The following is a 21,806-nucleotide window of genomic DNA, read 5'->3' on the forward strand; positions in this document are numbered from 1 at the left end:
ACAGCTAGATGTTATACTATGAAATATTTCTATTTTAAAAATTTTGACCAGCAACTGAAGTGGAGTATTCTCTGTGTTACTTTAAATACACAAAATCAGAATTATTTCTTTGGTGAGAACATGTGGTTTTCTTGAAAATGACCCTCATATGTGGGGCAGCAAAGGATGTGTTAAAGAAAACAGGGCTCTTCAATTTGTTGTTGACTTCTATGATCTAACAGGAAATCCAACCATATTTGCTATATGGTGTATTCACTTATATGGTGCTGTGGTTAAATACATAAATTCTACTCAGGCTGTAGATTCCAGCGGTAGAGGCAGCCTCACTGTTCCTGTTACCCATCTTCACATCAAACTCAGGAATGTTACGTATTTTGTACTGTGAATCCTGTTACTGTGTGTGTATATGGCTTAATTTGAAAAGGAAGGGTGAATGACTACTTGTCTTTTTCATGTCCTCTTTACCTATCTAATTGCCCCTCAACTGATGGGATGGTATTACTGCTGAAGACACTGTTAAAGAACAGGTCAGAATTTTTCTAGTCAATACGTTTTTAATCAGGAGTACAGCAAATGCTTGTTTGCTGAAAATAATTTGTTTTGTTGAAGTCAGCTTTATGACTGAGTCTTCAGCTTTTACTCTGGTGGTAAACCAGAAAAATCATCTCTGTTGCTGGTCACAGGATTCTGAGAATCTTTGGAAAGCTGCTTAGCTAAGGGCAAGAGTCAGTCAGGGGGTAAGTGTGTGGAATTGCTTTTCTACAAAGCTATCAACTTTGTAAATGTGAGCTCTTGTATCTTAATTTTATACATCTTGATTTGTCACACATGGTCAATGAGTGTTCCTTGCAGAAAATGAAAGATTTGTACACTGCCATCGAGAGATTTCCATGGTCAGTTAAGGTTTAAGTCACACTAGCTCTGTATGTAAGCATTTTTTGATGATTTTATATTTCATGTAACATCCATGGAAAAGTGGATTCCCACATGTTTCTGTATTAGATGAAGAGCAAAGTAGAAAGTGGATCAGGAGTTCCAAGGCGAGCATGGGCTTATATGTACTCACTGGCTCATGAATTCACTTTTATATTATGTTGCTAATAATATTGCAATATTGTGTTATATAATTTCATAGATACTACAGCGTTTTGCCCTGAAGTTTCTGTCAGGAAGTGGCACCTGCACTGAGATGTGAATTAGATTGCATCTTGTCAGTCAAATAGCTGATATGTAGATTTTAACAAAAACGAGTTTATTTGAAAGTCTCATCTGTCCTTCTGTTTTACACAGAAAACTACAAATACAGGTGCATAGCTGTTTCTTGACTTTATTGTATATGAATCTTTACTAGGCCAGAAACAGTCTCTTCTTCCCTTCCATCTCTCTCTTAGCATCTAGTGATTTCTTACAGGAAAACTTATGTCACAGTAGGAGGAGGGTAAAGGCTGAAAGCAAGTGGAAGCAATTCAGAGCTTTTTGGAATGTGTCTTCTCACTTGTCATAACTGATTTTTACTGCTGTTTGTGTTGGTGACCAGTGTGGAAAGAGACTTGTCAAGAGAGGGTGGTGCTGTGCTTTCAACTCCTGCATAATTACAAAACATCTTTCTCAAGCCTGCATTTATGGTCTGGTCATCAGTGACTTTGAAATACATTGTCGACATCATGTAGCATGCATCACATATTTTCTGCCTACATAAAAGGTTTGTTTGTCAAAATAAGCATCATGTAAAGTTGTGCTACAAATGGAAAAACTATTAGAGTGGTCTGGGATTATATGTACTTTAAATAAATGATACCTTGCTATATTAAAAATGTCTCTTTAGGCACAAAATCCAGCAAATACATTAAACAAAAGATCATTTTATGTATGAGCTATGGATATTTGCTGTAACATATAATACTGGCCACACTCACAATCATGTTTTTTTAGTATTGGGATTTCTCTAGGTGTCTACATTTTTCCAATAATACTGTTCTGCTGTTTGGAATATCAGTATTAGGAATATGGATATAGTGGAAAGTTATATGTAATAAGAAATAATTTCCTGAAGCTGTACTGTCCTGCTTAGGTGTATCTTAAAAATGGGTTAATGCTTCAGTTTTGGTGTGCAATCAATGTTTTTGTCTTTGGGGCCCTGGGTAGGGAGGCTGAAGTTGCAACCTCACAACAGAATTGAACAGGCTAATTGTTACTGCTGTTGGCAGCTAGATGGTGTCATTAAGCCTGTGCTGTTCATGGTAGCTTGTGCAGAAGGTGCCTGGCTGTGATTGTGTTCATGTCACTCTTTACTTGAGTAACCCTGTGCCAACTGAATGTCTTGTAGGCATATTCATGTGTGGTTTTACTCAAACACCATCATTTTACAATCCAATAATTAAACAAATGGCCTGTATTACAAGTAAGTGGCAAAAGTGTGTAGGGAACTAAAACTTTTCCTTAAGTAATATAAAGTACTTGCTACCTGTCCTGAAGGACATATTTCAGTGTATAATGGACAGTTAATAAACACCTATTCAGGATGTGATGTTAAAGAAATAAACACAAAAATTAATGCTACATAGAAACTGTCACTGATTACCTGTTAACCAGGGAGCTTTTAAAGCTCAGATCACTCAGTGAACTTTTGAATTCTTCTCTTCATTATTGTTTGTCTTTTGAGAAGACAAATTGGGAGTGTGTGTATGTATATATACATGTATCTTTTCTCCTCTCTTAACTTTGAGGGTAGAGGTCTTGAAAAGGAGCACAAGAATTTTCCCCTGTGTTTTTCTGATCTGGTGATAGTAGTCTGCTGAAAAAGAGAGATGGTTGTGATCTCTCGGTGAATTAGTGTAGGACAGGGTTCCATAAGATTTGTTTGTAGGTATGTCTGTTTATACGGGTGGTGCTGTAGTTGATATTTGACTGATTAATAAAGCGGTTGTGATGCCATAATATCAGAGTGCTGCAACTGTTTTCCAGTTTCAGAGGTATTTAAAGCTGTGATCTTTTGTTCAGTAGTACTTAATGGTTTGATGGTTGCCTGTTACATAAGCATGTATTTGCATTGCAGTCTCCTTAAATACATGCATCTAGGCAGACATAATACTAGCTCAATTCAGAACAAGTCTGTCCAGCTATAGCCAAGCTTATTACATAGTTTTGAACAGGAGTTGAATACAGGATGAAACCCAAATGTTACTCAAGGTTCTCTAGTGCTTTTTGCATCTTGTGATGAGTTTTTATACTGTTGTGGATGCATTAGAAGCAGTATCTGAGATGAATAGTTGTAATTTAGTTATGTTTCCATTAGTAATAGTCACTGCAGCAAATGCCACTTACGTGAACCTTAGGGTCTCCTTGTATTGACAAAAAAGCTAGTATATATGAGAAGCATAACTGGTACACAATATATTTATAGTTTTGTACCCATATTTATAATTTTGTACTTTTCCATGAGAAATCTTACCTGACAGCCCAACTATCAAAAGCTATTTCCACATCTCTAAAGGCACAGAAAAGATACTGCTCGTGTGACTTCATAAGCTATCAAGTGGTAATTTCTAGTTTACCAAAGTTAGTACCTTTATTTTCAATTACAATTAAATATTATTTTTATCTACCAGTAGAAAATTTTTAATCCTGTTTTTAATATAGGCAAAAACTCTCTGTCTGCAGACAATATTAAATGATTTTTCTGGAATTATTTTTTTACATGACTGTAAGAACAATTATATGATTTTTCTTTTGAAAGCTGGCACTTGTTTTATAAGTACAAATGATCATAGAATCACAGACTGGTTTGGGTCAGAACAGACCTCAAAGCCCCCCCAGTGCCCCCCCCGGCCCCGGGCAGGGCCCCCTTCCCCCAGCCCAGGGTGCTCCCAGCCCCGTCCAACCTGGCCTTGAACCCTTCCAGGGAGGGGGCAGCCACAGCTGCTCTGGGCACCCTGGGCCAGCGCCCCCCCCCCCCCCCCCGCACAGGGAACAATTTCTGCCTTACATCTCACCTAAATCTCCCCTCTGTCAGTTTAAAACCATCACCCCTTGTCCTACCCCCACCCCCTGACCCAGAGTCCCTCCCCCCCTCTCCTGCCCCCCCTTTAAGCCCTGGGAGGCCGCTCGAAGGGCCCCCCGGAGCCTTCTCTTCTCCAGGCTGAACCCCCCAACTCTCTCAGCCCGGCCTCCCAGGGGAGCTGCTCCAGCCCCCCCAGCATCTTCGTGGCCTCCTCTGGACCCATCTATAACTTCCTGAAAGTGTACCTTGTCCTAGAGAGGACAGATGTATTTTGAAGCAACAGTCTTTCTAATAATTTCTTTGTATGGCTTACAGGTTTTAAATGCACAGAGAGCTGGATACAAGGCAGCTATAGTTCACAATGTTGATTCCGATGACCTCATAAGCATGGGATCCAACGACAGTAAGTACAGGTATCACTTCTTCTCTCCTGTTTGAAAATCATTTCACCCACTAGAGTGTACAGTATTAAAAACAGTATCAAGTATTCTGATGAACTCTGAAAAATCAAACCAAACCCCCAAAAAACAAAACAACAAAACCTTTACCACCACAAAAAACTCCAGAAAAAAACCCAACCCAACTAGAAATCCTCCTGCTTTTAACATTTTAAAATGAAATGTTCATATAAGAACATATATGTATACTTGTGTATTATTTGTGGCATTAAGTGTGTACATTCTCTGAGTGTTTCTTCTGTTTTTCCATTAAATTTTAGTTCAACTGTTATGGGTTAAATGACTAAATATATGAGAGATTTATCTGACTGTCGAAAATAGCTGTGTCGTTAATTAAGTGGAAATACAAGTAAAAAACTACTCTTTTGAAAGGAAATAAAACTTAAACATATGACTTTTTAGTATTTGTTAGTGGTTCCATTTTGTTGCACTGCTATGCATATTGTTCTGTTCCTTTCAAAAAATGGATTCTGATTTCATATGAATACATATTACATGCACATATTTCCAGTTTTTCAGTAGGAAAAAGATTGTTTAGAGACCAGTGCGCCATTTTCTGATTGATTCTGATGCTAGCTGTTCTGATTTTAACCTTTCATGGAGTGAATATGTTCAGAACCTCTTGTAACCTAGTCAAAATGTTGGTTTTGTTTTGTGGTATGTGTTCTTTGTCTATAATGCTGTTATGATTTTCTTTGTGGCATTCATTTTGTCCAGTTTTTGAGCTTGCTCAGTATGGGAAAAAATCCTAAATGGGAACAAAAAAGTCTTTCCAAGTGGAAATACTATTGAGTAAACTAGGAAATGAACTTTCAGCAAACTAAATGGCAGCTGAGTAGCCCAGAAAGCTATGTGAAAGTGGTTTTAATGAATTCCCAACCTGCGAGAATCTTATTTCAGGTTTCACAAAGAAATCAAAATGTAGAACAAGTTCAGAACAAATGCAGACTTGGTTAGTTTGAGGTGACATTGCCACGTATGCTTTTGCCTTGGTGAACTTGAATGCTTTGATAGTGACTAAACTCAAGATACTTTGACCCTTAAATGTGAAGTATAAGTCAGAGATGCAAATCAATATAAAGTGAAACTGAGAAGAAGGTTTTCTAGAATGTGGGCTTCATCTTTCAATTTTTCATTTGTGCTGCATCTTTTGAGCTTGTTACTGCCTTTACTAGTAAGCAGAGAAGGGGAGACATCTCCATCAAGTTTCTTGACACTGACATCTACAGATCTAGAATTTGTTCATTTTCTTCTTTTTGACCTTTTCTAGCCACAGCTGTTTCTAGCGTGTTCATTTATGTTTAGGGTGAAAAGAAAGGAAGAAAAATTAATTAAAATTTACAATACCAGATCACAAAATCATGTAAGTTGCCAGAAATTCTGCAAATCAATGGACCTGTGTGACTTTAAGTTTCTGAGTAAGCATGATGTTACTGATCACACATCTTTTTTTTGTCAAAATATTTTGGGTATATGTTGCTTTTAAATATTCCATGCAGAATTTAGATTTCTATACCGGTAGTAAAGTTCCTAGATAGATAAGAAAAATAATACCACTTACTGTATGACATAAAGATGTAGCATGCATGTGCATCAGTCTATATGTCATCATGTTACAATGTTTTCACATTCTGATAGTCTCATAATGTTCAAGTCTTATGTCTTAAGAGTCCCCATAGGGTGTCTGCATAATAATAGTTTTATTTTCCTGCTTTTTTTATACAGTTGAGGTTTTAAAGAAGATTGACATTCCTTCTGTCTTTATTGGTGAGACGTCAGCTAATTCTCTTAAAGAAGAATTTACTTATGAAAAGGGGTGAGTTACGTGCAGCTGTGTTATTGCTTGCATTAGGTCATTGCCTCTTTTTAATATTTATGGATTGAAAGTAGAATGTTGTGATGACAGAGGCTATAGGCGTTCCAGATGAAACCTTGTGCCTGAGAGCAATGGGCAGAAAGCATTTTTAAAATTGCTTTCCTGCAAGAGGGTTACCATATATTTATCCAGTGTTACTCCTTTCATTTTCATGTAGCATCAAACATATGAGTTTAGCTAATGATCTAGGAATCACAGAATCGTTTGTGAGAGTATGCGTATTTCAGATCTGAAGGTATGTTCTTTTTACAGCATGTCAGTTCCCATAGAAATCAGATGTTGGTCTTTAAAAAAAAAATAAATAAAAAAAAATTCCTCATTTATTTAATAGTTCTAGAACAAGTCAGAGAACTTCCTATGCTGGGTGAATCTGCAGGGTGCATTTGAGGTGATTCTGATGGGATGCGTGGTTAGGATTGCACTACTTCTGTTCTGCTTTTAAGTTTATAAAACTTTAAAAAAGAAAAACATTGCAAGAACAAGATGGTTAAAATATATGCCTTGAATAGGATGAAAAAGGAGGTGTTTCCTACTGTTAGTCTAATCCTGTTTCTGCAGGTGTCTCTGTCCTTTCACTAACTTAGTCAGAACTAGATTGTGTCATTCTTAAGTAGACACCTTGCTGACAAAACTACTTGATAAGTACAAGTGTGGCTCCACATGAGTTGTAGTTGTAGAACTGCTAATACCTGTATACGGTGTACTTTCTCAGGTGTTTCTGACTGCTTGTGCCAAGAGAGTTATAATGGGATTTTACTTCCTTAAATATCAATAAATACTAGTATTCAGATATCCCGTTGCCAGCATCTGTATCAGATTGTCTAGTAAGATTTATTGACTCTCCAGAGGACAAAGGGTGCACTTTACCATGCTTCACGATTTGAAACTAAACTTCATGTATAACCCAAAATGCTTTAGTAAATAATATCATCACAGTATCTTTTGATAGGCATGTTATATTTTTCTTATTCTGCTATCAAAGCAGATATGAGGGTTTATTTTACCCTTTTGTTTACTTGGCTTTACATTATGTGGATATCAGCTGAATTTTCTATGTTCTTGTGCATGGGTAGCTATTACTTTTAGTGTGTCTAGTGATAACCTTTTTTATTTTATTTATTGTATTTATTCTTTAATTCATTGTTCATCAAATTCTAACCTATTTAGAAAGTGTTCTCTTTTTTTCTTCTCACAGTGGCCATGTTGTGTTAATCCCAGAGTTCAGCCTTCCTTTGGAGTATTACTTAATCCCTTTCCTAATAATAGTAGGGATCTGTCTTATTCTCATCGTCATATTTATGGTAAGTTCCTTCTTTTAATAACACTTTTTCTTTCAAACATAGAACTGTTGCTTACTGAAGTTAAATGAAGCGATACAGTAAAGGAACATTGAAAGCTTTTTTACTGTACATACCTGTACCATGCTTACCTGTAATCCTTTATTTTCTCAGTACAATAAACAGGTGCAGAATTTTGGTAAAGGGGTACCAGGAGCCCTGAGGATGTTCTACTTGGCATGTAACTGCTCACAGAGAATTGTCCTCACTGCTACCCTTCCACTGCACAAACACTTTATTTTTCACCCCATAACGAATGACCTGTCCTTGTGCTCTTGTACACTGAGAGTATGTCCCACCTTACTAACCTTGTACTGATTAATAAATGTTAGTCCCACTGTTCTATAGTGCAGGTCTCACTGTTTTTTACTGCAGGTATAGTAATCGGTCAGCATCCTCAGAACCTTGTTACAGCATATAGCATATATTTTACAGCATATACATTACCTATAGAGGTTCTCAGCTGTCCATGTGTCTCCTATAAAAGGTAAAATAGCATAGCTATATATTATTTCAGAATACTTAGCATTACACTTTTTGGAATGGTTTGGAATGGTTTTTCACCACTTTAGCTGCATTTGTTTTTAGATGATGATAAGTTAGTTGCTAAAATTCATTATGGACTTCAATGCTGTCATCTTCAGGTCAAGAAATGAACTAAATTACAGACTAATTTACACTAATCGCTTTAGCAAGGAACTAGACTTATGGGACAAACACAAGGCTAATCCCGCTGAAAGACCACCTCTCCTTAGAATTGCAGCTGTTTCCCTCGCTATGAAAACAGCTGTTTTCTGTATCAGAAGTGGCATTACAAGTGTTATAGTAGTGAGCTAAACAAATCTGTAAAGTGTTTATCTTTAGGGTGTGAGTTCTTTTATCAGAAGCCATAGAATTACAGAATGGTTTGGGTCAGAAGGGACCTTTTAAAAATAATCTTTTCCACCCCTCGTGCCCCCTGACAACAGCAGGAACACCTTCCACTATCCAAGGTTGCTCAAAGCCCCGTCCAGCCTGGCCTTGAACCCTTCCAGGGAGGGGGAAGCCACAGCTGCTCTGGGCAACCTGTACCAGGGTCTCACCACACATATCATAAAAACTTTCTTCACTATATCCAATCTAAATATGCCATCTTTCATAGATAATGATTCTTTAAAATTTGCCTTTTAAGATCTGGATCTTTTTATGTCAGCATGCTGATACTCTGAATTAAAACAATTTCTTACTTAATGTGTGAATTTGAGAGTTCTGGATTTCAACTAAAATATACTGGCAAAAACCATCTGTACAATCCAAAAGGAATAAACAGATGCTAGGTAGGATTAGCTATGAGAAGGGGAAATAAACATTTGCTGAAGAAAATTTCAGGCATTTAAACTTGTTTCCAGTTTCCTTGCTTATGCACTGTGAGGAAATGTAAAAAAGGGCATGTCTGTAAACTATGACTAAGAATGTATTTTTCCAAATATGTCCCACCTAAAGTAAAGGCTTTGAGACACCTGTATTTCTCTTCTGTTAGTGTCAATAGGTAGTCAAGTGCTAAAATGAATGGTTCTATTCACGTCTTGGAATCTTGTTATAGAGGAAAACCAGACAAGAACCAGGAGAAAATTATATTGTATGCTTGCAAGTCAGGGTTACCTATCCTATGTATTTGGGACAGATATTTGGAGGATTTTGAAAACAGGTTATATGATAGAAATGACAAAATCCATCTACAGAACTTATGTTAAATGGGGGGGGGGGGAGGGGGAAGGAAGAGGGATCGGTATTTGAGTGTTTTCAAGAGTGTAGTGCAGGTCTGAAGGAGCAACAGGATAAAATCCGACTCACTAGTCATAAGGTGTGGGGTGGCACAACAGTGTTGGAGGGACGGTATGCTGGAGAGGGCTTTCCCTCTGCTCCATGATTGTTGAGTACACAGTGGCACATCTGAACTGCATGTACACTAATGCACACAGTATGAGGAATAAACAAGAGGAACTAGAAGCTTTGGCTCACTCACGGAGCTACATCATTGGCATAAGTGAGACTTGGTGGGAAGAGTCCTATAATTGGAGTGCTGTGATGGAGAGTTAAAGGCTCTTTGGGAGACATGGGCAGGACAGGCGAGGCAGAGAGGTAGTGCTGTGTGTAAAGGGTTGGACTGGGGATGTAATGGCTGAGAGCCTCTAGATAAGGTTTAGAGGAAAAGCTAATAAAGTGGATGTTGTATGGTTTTGGCCCTGGAACCCCCAGAGCCCTGGACTGGAGGCCCACAACTCAGGGACTGATAAGCTCCCAGTTGACTTTGAACTTGTATGGGATTTGCTGCTGCAGCTAAATGCGCACAAGTCTGTGGGGCCCCATGGGGTTCATCCCAGGGTACTGAAGGAGCTGGCTGATACTATTGTGAGACCTCTGTTATTTGTCAACAGTCTTGATAATTTGGAGAGGTCCCAGTTGACTTGAATCTAGCAAATGTTATTTGCCCTGTTTTCAAGAAGATGAAAAAGTAAGACCCTGATAATGAGACTGACAGGCCTATAATTTCACTGCCTGGTAAAATTATGGAGAAAATTATTCTGGAAGTTATTGAAAGATGTCATCAGTCAAAGCTAACATGGGTTCATGAAGGTAAAGTCAGTCCTTACTAACTTAATATACTTTTACAACAAAATTAGCACCTAATGGATGAAGGGAAGGTAGTGGAAGTGTGGGGTTTTGGTTTGTTTGGTTTGGGTTTTTTGGTTGTTGTTGGGTTTTCTGTTTTTAGCAAAGCTTTTGATGCTGTCTTTTACAGTATTCTTCTAAACAAAACATCTACCATAAAGCTAGACATGTACACAATATGATGGGTGAACAATTGGCTGAAAGATTAGGACAAAGAGCTGTAGTAAATAGGGTAACATCCCAGTCAAATTCAAAGCCAGTTGTTCTTAATGTTTCTATCAGTGGCCTGGACACAAGTTGAGTGCACACTAAGTTTGCCGCTGCTACTAAACTAGGAGACATTAAATACCTTGACTGTAGAGAGGCCTTAACAAAGAGATATTGATAGGTTAGAGCATTGGACAATTAATTGGTGTGGTGAACTTGATGCCAGGGAGGTTCCAGGTTGGATTTAGTCTTCACTCATTTGTGGTTTTGGCCCAGCTTCTTTCAAGAAATCTTGCTTTTAATTAAGAAATTAATGTGAGGCTCTGTTACTACATATCTGAATTACAGCAGAAAAACTGCAGTTTATGCATACAGCTCATTGTTTAACTGGGATAAAGAGAGTCTGAATGAACAGTTTAGATCCAAATATGCTTAAAAAGTGAAGCCAGATGTGATGCAGAAGGATAAATGTTATTTTGCCAAAACAAATTACGGTTTCAAATGGTCCCAATAATATTTGTCCATAAAATAGATACATTCATACTTTTTAAAAAAAAAATCTGTTGTGAAGTATATCAATGCTTTTCAGGGACTCCTAAAGTGAGAGATATTAATAATGTTTATAATATTAATACTTTCTCAGTGTTTACTATATCTACAATGTAGACTCCTAAAGTGAGAGATATTAATAATGTTTATAATATTAATACTTTCTCAGTGTTTACTATATCTACAATGTAGACTCCTAAAGTGAGAGATATTAATAATGTTTATAATATTAATACTTTTTCAGTGTTTACCATATCTACAATGTAGGTAGGTGTAGAGCACTTCTGCAAATTTCAAAAGACTTGTTAGTGTGTATATTTAGTTAAGGCCACTTTTTTGTTTGTTTCGCAACATACTTGAGAGAATGTCATATCACAGATGCTATAATTAGAAACCAAATAGAAATAGCTTTAGAGACTATATTAAAAAAATGGAAACAGAATCTTTAGTATAGTTGATGGCAGCAAGTAACTACAGCTTGAAGTAACCCCTTTGCTCCTCAGACTATATCTAGAAACTGAAAACAGTTCTGATGAAGAGAATAATCCTCTAAAAGATCTGTAGTAACCTAGAACTGTAAGCAAAACCAGTCAAACTTAATGAATTGTGTTTTGCTCTGAAACGTGCTATCCCACTGTACACGGACCTCGATAGAAGATTGCCACAGTGGCCATTATTTTATATAGTATAGACATATTTTTTTTTTCTTTTTCCTTTCCAAAAAAAGCTTTTGTATTTTCAGTTTCAAGTGCCATGGTCATTGAGAACATCCTTTAAGCTTGTTTGACTTCATCCTTGAGTCTAGGCAAGGGAAGAGGTAATTCAGATTTGAGCAAGGGTTCCCTTTTGACTAACTTACTGCAAAAACTCACAAATCAAAATTTTTATTGTTTTAACTTCCTGTTCATGTTGTCTTATTTATGTCTGTTTCCAGATCACAAAATTTGTGCAAGACAGACACAGAGCAAGAAGGAATCGGCTTAGGAAGGATCAGCTTAAGAAACTTCCTGTACATAAATTTAAGAAAGGCAAGTGGATCATTCTTTGTCTAACTAATTAGACCCTATTGTTTTTAACACCCAAAAAGCCTCTAAATTGAGGGATTTTGTAGTTTTAGAGACAATTTTGAATATACTTGAAAGAAATAGTAGAGTTGGGAGTGAGAGCTTACAAAAAGTTTGACCTGTCCCCGTTCTCACTGAGATAGGAGTTCTAACATTTCTTTAATGGAAGCAAAGCAGACACCATAGCAGACTGTGGCTGAGAATTAAAATGTTGCTTAATATACCACAAAATCGATACAGAAATTCCACAACACTTCCTTGTTGTGCTCTCATTAACAGTAACCACAGCAGTCAGTCACTGTGATGCATTGTTTCCATTATTTGGAACTTGCCCCTGGAGTACTATATCCAGCTCTGGAGTCCTCAGTATAGGAAGGACCCGGAGCTGCTCGAGCGGGGCCAGAGAAGGCCACGGAGATGCTGGGGGGGCTGGAGCAGCTCCCCTGGGGGGCCGGGCTGAGAGAGTTGGGGGGGTTCAGCCTGGAGAAGAGAAGGCTCCGGGGGGACCTTCGAGCGGCCTCCCAGGGCTTAAAGGGGGGGCAGGAGAGGGGGGGGGGACTCTGGGTCAGGGGGTGGGATAGGACGAGGGGTGGCGGTTTTAAGCTGAAAGAGAATAGGTTTAGGTTATATATAAGGCAGAAATTGTTCCCTGTGCGGGGGGTGAGGCTCTGGCCCAGGGTGCCCAGAGCAGCTGTGGCTGCCCCCTCCCTGGAAGGGTTCAAGGCCAGGTTGGACGGGGCTGGGAGCACCCTGGGCTGGGGGAAGGGGGCCCTGCCCGGGGCAGGGGGGTGGGAACTGGGGGGCCTTTGAGGTCCCTTCCCACCCAAACTGTTCTATGGTTCTGTGACTATTTGTCTGGAAACTGATAAATATTAGTGGCACACAAATTGCCCAGCATTGTGGAGACTAAAAACAAAACTATCTTGTGGGTATAATTTATCTGCTTTTTCAGAAGAATGGTCCTTTTCAATCACAATACTTCTGTGAGGGCAAAAGCGATTCAAATGTAATGCCAAAATACTTGCTGTTGTGATTCTTTGTAGTGATTAAATTTATGCAAGATCTAATGATGAGAAATAGAGTTGTAGTAAGTTACTTTATTCAGTGAAATAGAAAAGCTACCTGAAGTCCTTCTCTGTTGTAGTCTACTCCTCAATTAGAAAAAAAATCTGCTACTTTTCTTCTATGTTTTGTTTCTTAAATGTGTTACCATTTGCCATCTGATGTTCAGTCTTACAAGCTATTGCAAGGTATGAGAAGAAAAGGCGGGAAAAGTACTTAATTGAAATACTGTTTACATAATGTGTCAGTAGAGATTGTAATTGCTGAGGCACAAAGACCATGTTAGGAGATAGGCTTGGATTCAAGGATAGAACCACTTACTGTTCTTTGCCCTTCATAAAGCCAACCTGCATTATTAATGACATTACTCTCACTTTGTGCAAAGCAGATGTTCAGTTTAAGCAGATACAGTATTTGTGCAATGTTAGTCAGCCTCATAAGAGGGGGGGAAAAAAAAAGTGTTTACCTCTGCAGGGTTGACTGAACCTTACTATAATAAGCTGTTGCTATAAATTTAAAATTAACTCTAAAAAATTGCCTTAAACCAATAAAGCTAATATTAATTTTGTTTCCTCTTATTGATTCCTATGAAATCTATAATTAGAATAAAAATACAAAGTAAATTATGTTTTTCTCTTTAAAGTACTTCTCAAGAAAAAGTTGCTTCAAAAAAGACAGTTAATGTCTTTTTTTCAGTTAATTGCGTGCATCTGTTAGAATTATCTCAATTACATTACTAACTAGCCAGTGTATAAAAATACTGCTGTTTTCCTCATTCTTCTTCCTCTTTGCTTTTGATGAATCTTACACAATCTGAATTGTTTGGAAATCAGTCTTTGTAGAGTAAACCTGGCTGTAAATATTCAGGTATTCTGAATTCAGTGGCTTATGAAAAACAGAACAAAAAGCCTCATTTTTTCAACTAGGATTTCAGTTTCTTTAAGTGAATGATTGCTTTGGTTCTACTGGTATGAAATTAATGCCTTGCATTACTTGCTTGAAATACTTCTACTAAAAGGACAAAATTTGACCTGGTAGTTGCAGTATGTTACCTTCGGCAATTACAATAAAAATATATTGCTTCATGCTTTTTTATGAAATACAGGATTTCTCAAGACATCACGAAACCCATTCACTTCAGTCTTCTTGATGATATATCCAAACAGTCTTACCTTTTGCTTTGGAAGGATAGGTGAAAGTAATTCACGTGAACTATAATCCTGGTTTTAGGAATGCTGGATTTTCTGTTGTCTTGAGTGTATTCTTAAAAATCTGTTCGTATTAAAAGAGATTGGTGCCTTCACTTCAGTACTTGACTGACATTTCATAGACACTGGTTCTTCTTTCGTGCACTGCTTTTTGTATCATGAATCACTGCCTAATAAATGGTTTTGCTGTACTGTAAAAGGCTTTTTAAGGGAAAGCTGGCTTTAGTGGATTTCTAGAATTTAATAGGTTGATAGTCAAGTGATGATGCAATGAAGGTGGTTGTTCTGTAGGGGTGATAGCACTCTAACATACATAAAAAATTGTTAACACAGAAAATACATGCATCATCTGTAAATAGGATTTGAGTCAAGAGCCACTGTAACACATGGGATTTTTTTACTAATTTCAGTAAGCTTTAGATCAGGAACTTAGCATTTCTGTAATGAGTAAAGAACACAGTAATAAAAGATGTGGCTACTATCTTTTCAAAGTTGTAATCAACAAGTCTTCCCTTTGAATAATTCCACAGAATGCAACATACACGGTATCAAAGTCTGTTTTCTACACTGAAAGAGTTCTGGGGCAGTTGTGTTGTGATTCCTTACAAAATAGATTACATTTTGGTCATACAAAAGTCAGTGGGAGTTGATATCTTTTGTATGATATTTTTGACAGAAGCGAACACAGCAAAAAAACATAAATCCATTTAATGTTCCTGTAATTTGATCATTAGCAAATATGAATATTCTGAAGAATGATATCTTAGAAAAAAATATAGGTTTGAAATTTTGTGAATTGGTACTTACTGTAAAATTTATTTTCAGAAATAACCTTTATGCTATGTAAATAAATATTTATTAACTTTATACTAAAATGGGATCTAGGCAAAGACTGAAAAGATTTTCAGATGTTAACTGCAATGATACTACAGTGTAACTCCTCACTCCTGTAGAAAGAAACATCGTAAATTTAGTGAAGATAGAATACTGTGAAAGAAAGAGATGTGTAGGCATATTATTAATAAAAATGAATGAAGTAATTTTTTTCTTCATTGAGGCTTGAAAGTTAGGATCCTAAATGAATGGTTTGATACCTGATAAAGAATGCAGAACTGGGGAGTTGCTACATCCACAAGACCTCTAAAAATTAAGCTGTTTGGTTAGGTGCTGAAATACAAAAGAGTGTAACTTTAGACAGCTTTGAAATGCTTTATGTATGCATGGAAGAAAGCCCCAATGTATGTGATAAATAATAAGCTGTAAAAGTATGTGTCATTTTAAACAAATACCTAATATAAAGTATCATGTGTATTGAATTTTTGTGTACATATATTTATATGCCAGTTGATATTTAGGATTGAGAAATAGTGGGAAATAGATGTATCTCAATGCCTCTTAAAAATCTGCTTCAGAGTAAGTTCAGTTCTGCAGTTTACTATGTATTCCTAAATTGATTTTTTTTTTTTTTTTCCCCCCTTGCAAATGGAATTATAACTGATGTAATTACTTTTCGTTACTGACCCATCTGCTCGACTGCACAGTACTGTTATGGTCTAATAGAGAAAACAAGTCATAAGGTCTACCAAAGTCTTGACAGTTTTGTTTTTGCATCTTTCATGGTTCACAGGTACACATATATGTGGATGGGTAATTCTGTGTTTCAGAAAATTACTTTATTTTTTTATTACTTTGGACAACTTTGCTTACTAAAGACTTTTCATATACAGTTTACTGAAGCACGATACTTTATTTTGCAACAGTTTCCATACTTTTTTCCCTGCTTTTTGGTGGTTCTGAGCTAGCTTTTAAAATACATTAATGGGTATTTCAGAAAATGATGTCTGCAAAGGGTCCCTTTTGAAAATGAAATCTTGTGTTCTTTGTGGGGCATGTAGTCATGGAGGTGAAACTGGGTTGGCGATGAGTCTGGGAGGCTCCAGGACTCTGAGCGATCATGCAGGTCTCAGCACTGAGGAGGGCTTGTGTTTCTGGTCCTGCCTGCTGCATGGCCTTGCCTCCCTTCGTCAAGTCACAAAGGGGAATCTGGGTAATAGTTTTATTTAGTCTGTGTGATAACCTGTTGGAGAAAGGTAGCAGATGGACTGCAATTGATGGATCCAGTGGGTGCAGGTGCAGCAGTCGGGCTGAGGGCTCGTTGCAAATTACTGTGCAATGAAAGATGGGGTGGTGAAGTTGGGTAAGACAGGCCAAGATACATGGCCTCGAGAAGAGTCAGAGAAATATCTTTGCTGCAGGTAGACAATATGATGTTGGATAGATCTGTGGCCTCCATGTTTGGGAACTTTAGTATCAACCTTATTGAGAAAACTTTGTATGTATTTACCTGGTCTAGAAATGGATGTGATGCTTTACCACTGCATCATTTTTTTTTCTGAATGTGGTGGTGTTCATTTGCCAGGGGATGCCTTAGTGAGATAACTCTACTCAAGAACAGTGTGCAATCATTTTTGAGGACTTTCTAATACATGTTGAGTGAGTAGTGGGGAAAAAGACAGCTGTATTATTTGAGATTTTTTTTTTCTTGAGAGATGATGCCCTTGATAGTACTGAGTTGATGGCTAACATTAATTTCTGTGTTTGAACATGATAATATGCTGATTATAAACAATTCATAAACGTGGTATGTCTAATAGAAACAACAAAAAGTAGGAATGTCATAGCAATAGAGGAAGTAATATTTTTTTTTTTAAACTTCAGCTATAGCTCAAATATTTCACTGTTACATCACTGAAGTACGAATTTTCTTCTAATGTAAGTCTGGCAGTGATGGACTCCGTTTACTCTCTCTGACTTTTCCTGCTTTCCCTTTATCTTCTCCTGTTGTGTCGTAACTATCAGGAAAACTGTCCGTGATTCTCATGTCCACTGTACTTATTTTCTGAAATGACAAATTGCAGCAGTGTTATTTTCCAGTGGCAGTCATCAGTTTTGCCTTTATTTTGAGTAATATATATTAACAAAAATAACATGAATCACATTTCACAGGCTTTCTGTGCTACCACAGAAGCCCTTGGAATCTTATCTTTTGGCAAACAGATGAGAATTTGGTTTTAATCATGGATTTCTGTTATTTGGGGAATAGACCTATGAACTGAGAGATCCTGAACTTTTACTCTGATTTACTGCATGCCAAGAAAAATAATTATAATCTGTCTGCTTTCTTTTTCATCCCTGTAAAGTAGGATTGAGAATATTCATTACTTTGCAGTGTTCTTGCAGAATACTTAATGTTGCAATGCTCTATCAATACTATGATTATTTTTTTTTTGCATTAATCTTTTTTTATTGTCCTTCTGGTTTAAAAAAAGTTTGTAATGAAAGCAGTGTAATTCATGTGTATGTACTAATCTCTGTAATTTACCTTTGCCGATAGTGAAGCACGTTGCAGATGTGCTTCTTCACTTACCTCTGCAGTCTTGCTTCCTGTTGTGGTTTGAGGCCGGTCAGCAGCCAAACACCACGCAGCCGCTCGCCTCCCCTCACTGCCTTGGGAATGAGGATGGGAATTGGAGTGGCAAAGGGAGACTCACAGGCTGAGATAGAAACAGCCTGATAAGGGTAATAAAATAAAACGGTGACAGTGATAGAAAGTATAAAGGGGCCATGCACAATGCAGTTACTCACCACCCGCCGACTGACACCCAGCCCGTTCCTGGCTAGTGATCCTGAAATACCAAGACCCCGCAGTCACAATCCTGGAAGCAAGAGAGAGCCCCTTCCTGACCACCCCTCTTCTATATGGTGAGCGTGATGTTACATGATAGGGAATATTTCATCGGCCAATTTGGGTCCAGTGCTGTAGCCATGCTCCTTCCCCGCTTCTTGTGCACCTGCGCACAGGCAGGATACAGGGAGTTGGAGAGTCCTTGAAATCTCAGTGTGCTATCAACATGCTTCTCATGCCAAACCCCATTCTGAATCCAAAACACAGCACTATTCTACCTACCAAAAAGAAACATTAACTTTATTCCAGCCTGAACCAAGATACCTCCCTTCTCTTTTCCCTGTCAAACCACTAGCTTTAGAAAACCTGTAATTTAAACAATTTGCTGTGTCTTTGTACCCATACTTCTGGCTGGCTGGTTTATTTATTGTGATCTGTAATAATGCAGAAGTCGGGTAGCAGGTAACATAAGACCTTATTGCATTAGAGATCAGTGAATTATTACATAGGTGTGAATAGTTTTTAGCATCTATCTTACACCCACAAATAGAGAAATCCTTTTAATAATGTGAAGAACTCACCTTCTAAGGATATTATGTGCCTTGGTTTCGTATCTGCTATATAATTGAGTACTTTAAAATATTTTGTTGGCTTTATACCTTTGAAAGGGAGAAAGGTTAGAAGGTTTTGTTCTGTGTTTTTATTTTAAAGCGGAAGTGTTAAGCACAGACAAAAGATAGATTCAGTAAAAATTCTCTTATGGCCGTCATAAAATATGAGGAATCAGGTGTAACCAATATTTTGGTAAAATGAGAGGGCTTATTTTGTATTCCTTTGCTTATTTGGGGAGTTTAGGTTGCACAGGGAATACAAGAACAAGCCTTATGAATGAGGCAAGAAAATAATTGTATACAAGTAGGTTTCCCATACCACTTTCCAAATATATACCTACTATGACAATGGATAACCCTGCACATACTCTGTTCCTTCTATTTTCATCTCATAGATGCCAATTTTCAATTCGTGTAGTACTTTTGAAATATTGAAGCCCTTTTAAAAAAAAAAAAAAAATCGTAGCAGAACAGCAACACATGACAGTCATGATCCTGCGTAAGATCCTATTCCATATTTTCTACCCTGCAGAAGAGAGATTCTAGATAAACAACACCAGGTGTTGTATGTATTTTTAAAAAAATGACAGCACCTTTAGAAAAGCCCAGAATAGAACTATTTCCATGAACATGCTTTATACTGAAAATTAAGTCTACAGAATACTAGTTGCTATATACTTCAGAGTATTGTTTGCACAACAATATGAGATTCTATAGTAAAATAATTATCTGAACTACAAAAATCAATCCTGTATGATTTTGATGCTTTTATATCATAGTCAATGGTATTTCGACATTGGAATGATGCAAAAGGCACCTGCTAATACTGCATCTAAACACAAATTCAGATAAATTAAACAAACAGCCCTATCGTTAATGAGCTGGCTCAGTTCTTAGCTCGCTTTTGTTAACATCTGAAAAAGAAGGCTTGCAAAAATTCTGAATCAAGGCAGAGGAGTACTTGCCTTCTATTCTGATAATGTGGAATAGAAGCCAGGTCTTTGTTTAAAAACTGAAGCTACAGTTATTTCTATATGAACACTACTAGGCTACTATTGTAATTATGCAGTTTGGGTTTTATGATTTTTTCATGAGAAAGGTTTTAAACATGATCAAGACTAATCATGCTAGTTAAAGATTGTTTACAGACTAAATGGGAAAAGCTGTTACACTGCATTTATTTGACAGTTTTTTGCATTTTGGAATTAAATATGCTTAAGATTTTTTTTTAACATCTATAAAGAAAGTTTATTTTTCTCAAAGTATACCATTACACAGTTAACAAAAAATCCTGGTCAAGTTGCTTTTTAGAACTTTGTCTTGAATTTATAACCTTTGTGCTTATTAATGATCTTATTCTGAACACATAAACAGAAAAATAGTACCTATTTGCCTCTTTTCTGTCACCGAACAACTTCATTTTGCTGATTCTCTTTCCCTGAAAAATGAGTTTCGTGTAATACTTAATTTGGGCTGATTACAATGATGCATCTTTAGTGCCTTTACCTCACTGAGTCACTGGTGTTATTTCTGTTAGCTTTCTGTGGTGTCCTTGGGAGGCTCAGCTTCTTCATTGCTGGTGCACAGCTCTTCACTTCCCTACTGTCGTGTTCTTAGTCTCCTTGTTTGTACTAAACAGATACACAACAGCCATGCTGAGTTTTTCTTTGAAAACTGACTCTAAATACCCAATGTAGCTAATTTTGCCATCTGTAGAAAAGCATTGGGTTTAGCAGCATGGTATCAAAACAAATTTTGAGCTCAGTTTCCAGAAATTCTCTCCTGCCACGTAGTTTCATTACAGTAAGGGGAAAGCTCTGCTACTGTTAGAGCTTTTGTACTGAAAGGATGTCTCTTCTGAGTAATGCAAAATCTGCCTGTTTCCTTAATTTGCAAGCTGCTTGATAATGTGGGGTAAGATCATGACCCAACTGTGGGCCTGCTGTATCAATACATTATTGAAATCTGCCCCATTATTTATACCTTTTCCCCAGAACATCACTTTGACAACTTGTGTATTATATCAACTCTTTTGAACAAGCTTGGAGTGTGAACTGTACCTCTGATTTTGTCACTAGTTGAGACTTAGATCTCGTGTATGTAATCTGGACAGTGCTTTAGGAAGCAATACAGTAATTGCTATGAAAAAAGAAATCTAAATTTATGCTGAACAGTGTTGGGTCATAGATTACTGTGTGTGGTATGTGTATGTTGAAAGGTGAATTGAGTATGTAGGAGATCATTCTTGTGGCTAGCCCTAGCACATGTCAGTCTTGTGCTCTTAAATCTGACATCTCCTATGTCAAACCTCAAAGTGATGTGCAGCAATGAAGTTCTATTGCAGTACAGTCCAGAAAAGACTTGATAGAAGTTTACTGGGAGAGGATTACGTTGACACTGTGGACAAAAGGAGTGGAGAATGGAGTTGTGAGGATGACTGACGAGGTAACACTTGAAGGGTGGTTGGGGCTCAGGTTAGGTGGAATTTGGAAGGAACTGGAAGATGTTGGAAGGAGATGGGAACAAGATATGCCATCTCAACCCTTCTTTCTTTTACCTTGAGGTTACATCATCACAGGGGCCTCATTTCTCTTACAGGGGTCTTGGCCTTGCTGTATGCCTTTCCCATATGTATTTTAATATATGAGAGAGTGAACCTTCTCTGCATGTACTCTTTCTGATGGATTCTACATCTGCTTACTTCCCTAGCTCCTCTGCTGTATGGTAAAACCCAGGATCTTAGCTAGCCCTGAAGATGGTGAAAATGTAAAGTGTTGAGCACTGTGAAGTTAAGCATCTGTGAAGATGGTACAGGCTGGGAACAGGCAGACTTGGTGGGCTAGGACTGTTATTACAAATACTTAGCCAAAATGTGCGGGGAGTGTGACATAGTTCTTTGAGGCCACCCCCCAGGATATTGCAGGGATGCCCATCCTTTGGGTGAGGTGGGACATATAATCTTTTTTTCCTGAGGCACCATCTTTGGTGCCTCTCCTTATCACAAAGTGTATAACCAGAATGCAGGCACCCTACCACCACATGTTGAGCAGATGACTGCCCTTGTGATAGTGTGTTGTACACATACGCATTGCTTCAT

At 37.6% G+C, this 21,806-nt stretch overlaps 1 protein-coding gene across 1 annotated transcript in view; it reads left to right on the forward strand.

The window, feature by feature from the left end:
* Nucleotides 1-21,806, forward strand: part of RNF13 (ring finger protein 13) — a 42,487-nt gene that overhangs the window by 13,299 nt on the left and 7,382 nt on the right. Inside the window, exons 5-8 of the mRNA XM_042801320.1 lie at nucleotides 4,316-4,403; nucleotides 6,184-6,274; nucleotides 7,530-7,635; nucleotides 12,014-12,107. Of these exons, the coding sequence (XP_042657254.1) occupies nucleotides 4,316-4,403; nucleotides 6,184-6,274; nucleotides 7,530-7,635; nucleotides 12,014-12,107 (379 nt within the window). The remainder of the gene's footprint in view (nucleotides 1-4,315; nucleotides 4,404-6,183; nucleotides 6,275-7,529; nucleotides 7,636-12,013; nucleotides 12,108-21,806) is intronic.

The sequence above is a fragment of the Tyto alba genome, unplaced genomic scaffold (genome assembly GCF_018691265.1).
Source record: "Tyto alba isolate M040663 unplaced genomic scaffold, T.alba_DEE_v4.0 Super-Scaffold_10, whole genome shotgun sequence".
NCBI lineage: Eukaryota > Metazoa > Chordata > Aves > Strigiformes > Tytonidae > Tyto > Tyto alba.